This window comes from Halyomorpha halys, unplaced genomic scaffold, assembly GCF_000696795.3.
Source record: "Halyomorpha halys isolate HHAL.00 unplaced genomic scaffold, Hhal_1.1 Scaffold831.1, whole genome shotgun sequence".
Classification (NCBI taxonomy): domain Eukaryota; kingdom Metazoa; phylum Arthropoda; class Insecta; order Hemiptera; family Pentatomidae; genus Halyomorpha; species Halyomorpha halys.
This window is the reverse complement of record NW_027110085.1, coordinates 198,301-200,353: the sequence shown is the minus strand read 5'-3', so window position 1 is coordinate 200,353 and position 2,053 is coordinate 198,301. Positions and strand designations below refer to the sequence as shown.

At 30.7% G+C, this 2,053-nt stretch overlaps 1 protein-coding gene across 1 annotated transcript in view; it reads right to left on the bottom strand.

Annotated features, from left to right (window-relative positions):
* Positions 1-2,053, bottom strand: part of LOC106686488 (putative polypeptide N-acetylgalactosaminyltransferase 9) — a 48,659-nt gene that overhangs the window by 41,698 nt on the left and 4,908 nt on the right. The window contains exon 2 of the mRNA XM_067048172.1: positions 327-1,038. Coding sequence (XP_066904273.1) covers positions 327-1,017 — 691 coding nt within the window. The 5' untranslated portion in view covers positions 1,018-1,038. The remainder of the gene's footprint in view (positions 1-326; positions 1,039-2,053) is intronic.

The following is a 2,053-nucleotide window of genomic DNA, read 5'->3' as shown; positions in this document are numbered from 1 at the left end:
AGTTGTTTTCAGTTGAGATCAATTCACATTGTACTTATCTAGCTTAAAACTTGTTTAGCCTCCACAACGCTCTAATAGTCTAAACTGTAATAGTTACATTTCACTTATATGTATTATCACTTGTATGTATTATTTTGACGCGACCGATAGATGTATCCGCTGGTCGGACCATATTGGATGTAATTTTTCAAATGAATAAAATTAAAAAAATAAACTACCCAGTCATTTACTTTAATTAATTAAAATGTCGCCTTTTGAAAACCAAAAGCAAGATAATAGATACTTCATTTACTAAATAAGGATTTATTTATTATCAAATTACTTACCCATCTCACCATAGAAATGACTTTCTGCTTCATTTATATTATGAGTTATTCTTGAACCTTGATTATTCAGATCGACCTCAGACAGCATAGATGATTGGTTATAAAGAAAAGTATCCCTCTCTAAATTCTTAGAAAATCCTAACGTATCCTTAGCTGAAAGGATATGTTGATCAGGAGTTGTGTAGGAAATACCATCAGTATTTGACTGTATATATGAATCTGCATTGATAACGGCAATACTTTCATTCTTGTCTGAATCTTTACTATTTGCTTGCATATGTTTTGAATTTCTGTTCTCTTCGTTATTTAATGATTGAGTTGTAACAACAATTATCGAAGCAAGGACAGCCGCAACTCTTTTTTCTGGTAACCTCTTCTTATCCGTTCTAGGCTTCTTCAATGCTCTAAAGTTACGTTGAAAGGGAGAGGTTAATCTATCCACTGATAGGGTTTCTTGGTTCCACAGACTTGCCCGGTTTGATTCCTCATTCTTCATCCAGCCATTTTGTACCCAATCCTTCGGAGGCCTTTCCATTTGCATTATTACCATTGACGAACCTCTTGGTGATACTTCTGCTACCAACTTTTGTAAAGTTAGTACTACGACAACGCCACATATCAACATAAGAATGAGCCATATCTTCCTGAACAGATATCTCTTGATTTTTTGTCGCAGTCTTTGTTTCCGCATTTCTTATCTAGGCATTCAGACCTGAATAAAAAAAAAAAAAGTTTGATAAGAATTTATTTTATTTTATTTAAAAAACAATTTTCGGGAGAAATGTGAGGGGGGGGGGGGAATAATATAATAAATATAAACATCACCTGATTGAAACACAAAATAATATTTAACCATCGCTTTTTGCAATTATATGCTTTTATTTATCTACAATATGTTCTCCAACTTAAGGAAGAGGTGATGGGCTATTCAGGTTTTCGACCTATTTCAAGCCTAGGTTAATCCCGGTCTGCTACGAAATCGGATTTGACTCACGCAGACCGGATTCGAACCAGCACTGTTGTAGAAAAGTTAATGCTAAATAGGTGCCTGACGAACATGTTGAACTGCAAAGGCCTATTATTACTAATACTATAGTGTATAACTTTGGTAGATGTTTCCTCATAGTTCCCCTTCCCTATGGAATTATATTCCCTACTGTATTCGTAGTTTCCGGAAGAATAAGAATTGAAAGTTTTAAATAAGGTTTATATATTTTCTGTATTTAATGTTTCAGATTTTCGTTTATACTTTTAAATATGTATATTAGCAGAAATTATACCTTTTAATTAATTATTTTTAGTTTAATTGTATTTGATTTTTTTTTATTATAAGAAAAGTTAGTCATCTTATGTTTTATGATATGACATATGGTTCTATTCTTATTTTATATATTCTGTTAATTATTGTGGTTTATTTTTATCTTTTCAAATTTATTATTTTAATATATTTTATGACGTTTTAAAATTTCATTTTTATTTTGTACTTTACCCTAAGACTCTAAAGCCTAATTTTGGCACCTGTATATAATTCTAAAGGGATAAATCCCAGAATAAATAAAGAATATTATTATTATAATATGATACGATATACCATTTCTTGATATAGTTTGATTGGACCCGATATTAATTTCAAGCAGATACATTTGGGTGAACTTCTGAACATACATGAGGAGTATTTAAAATAAAATATATCTGTTCTGTTTTATGTTTTAAGAAATAAAATACAT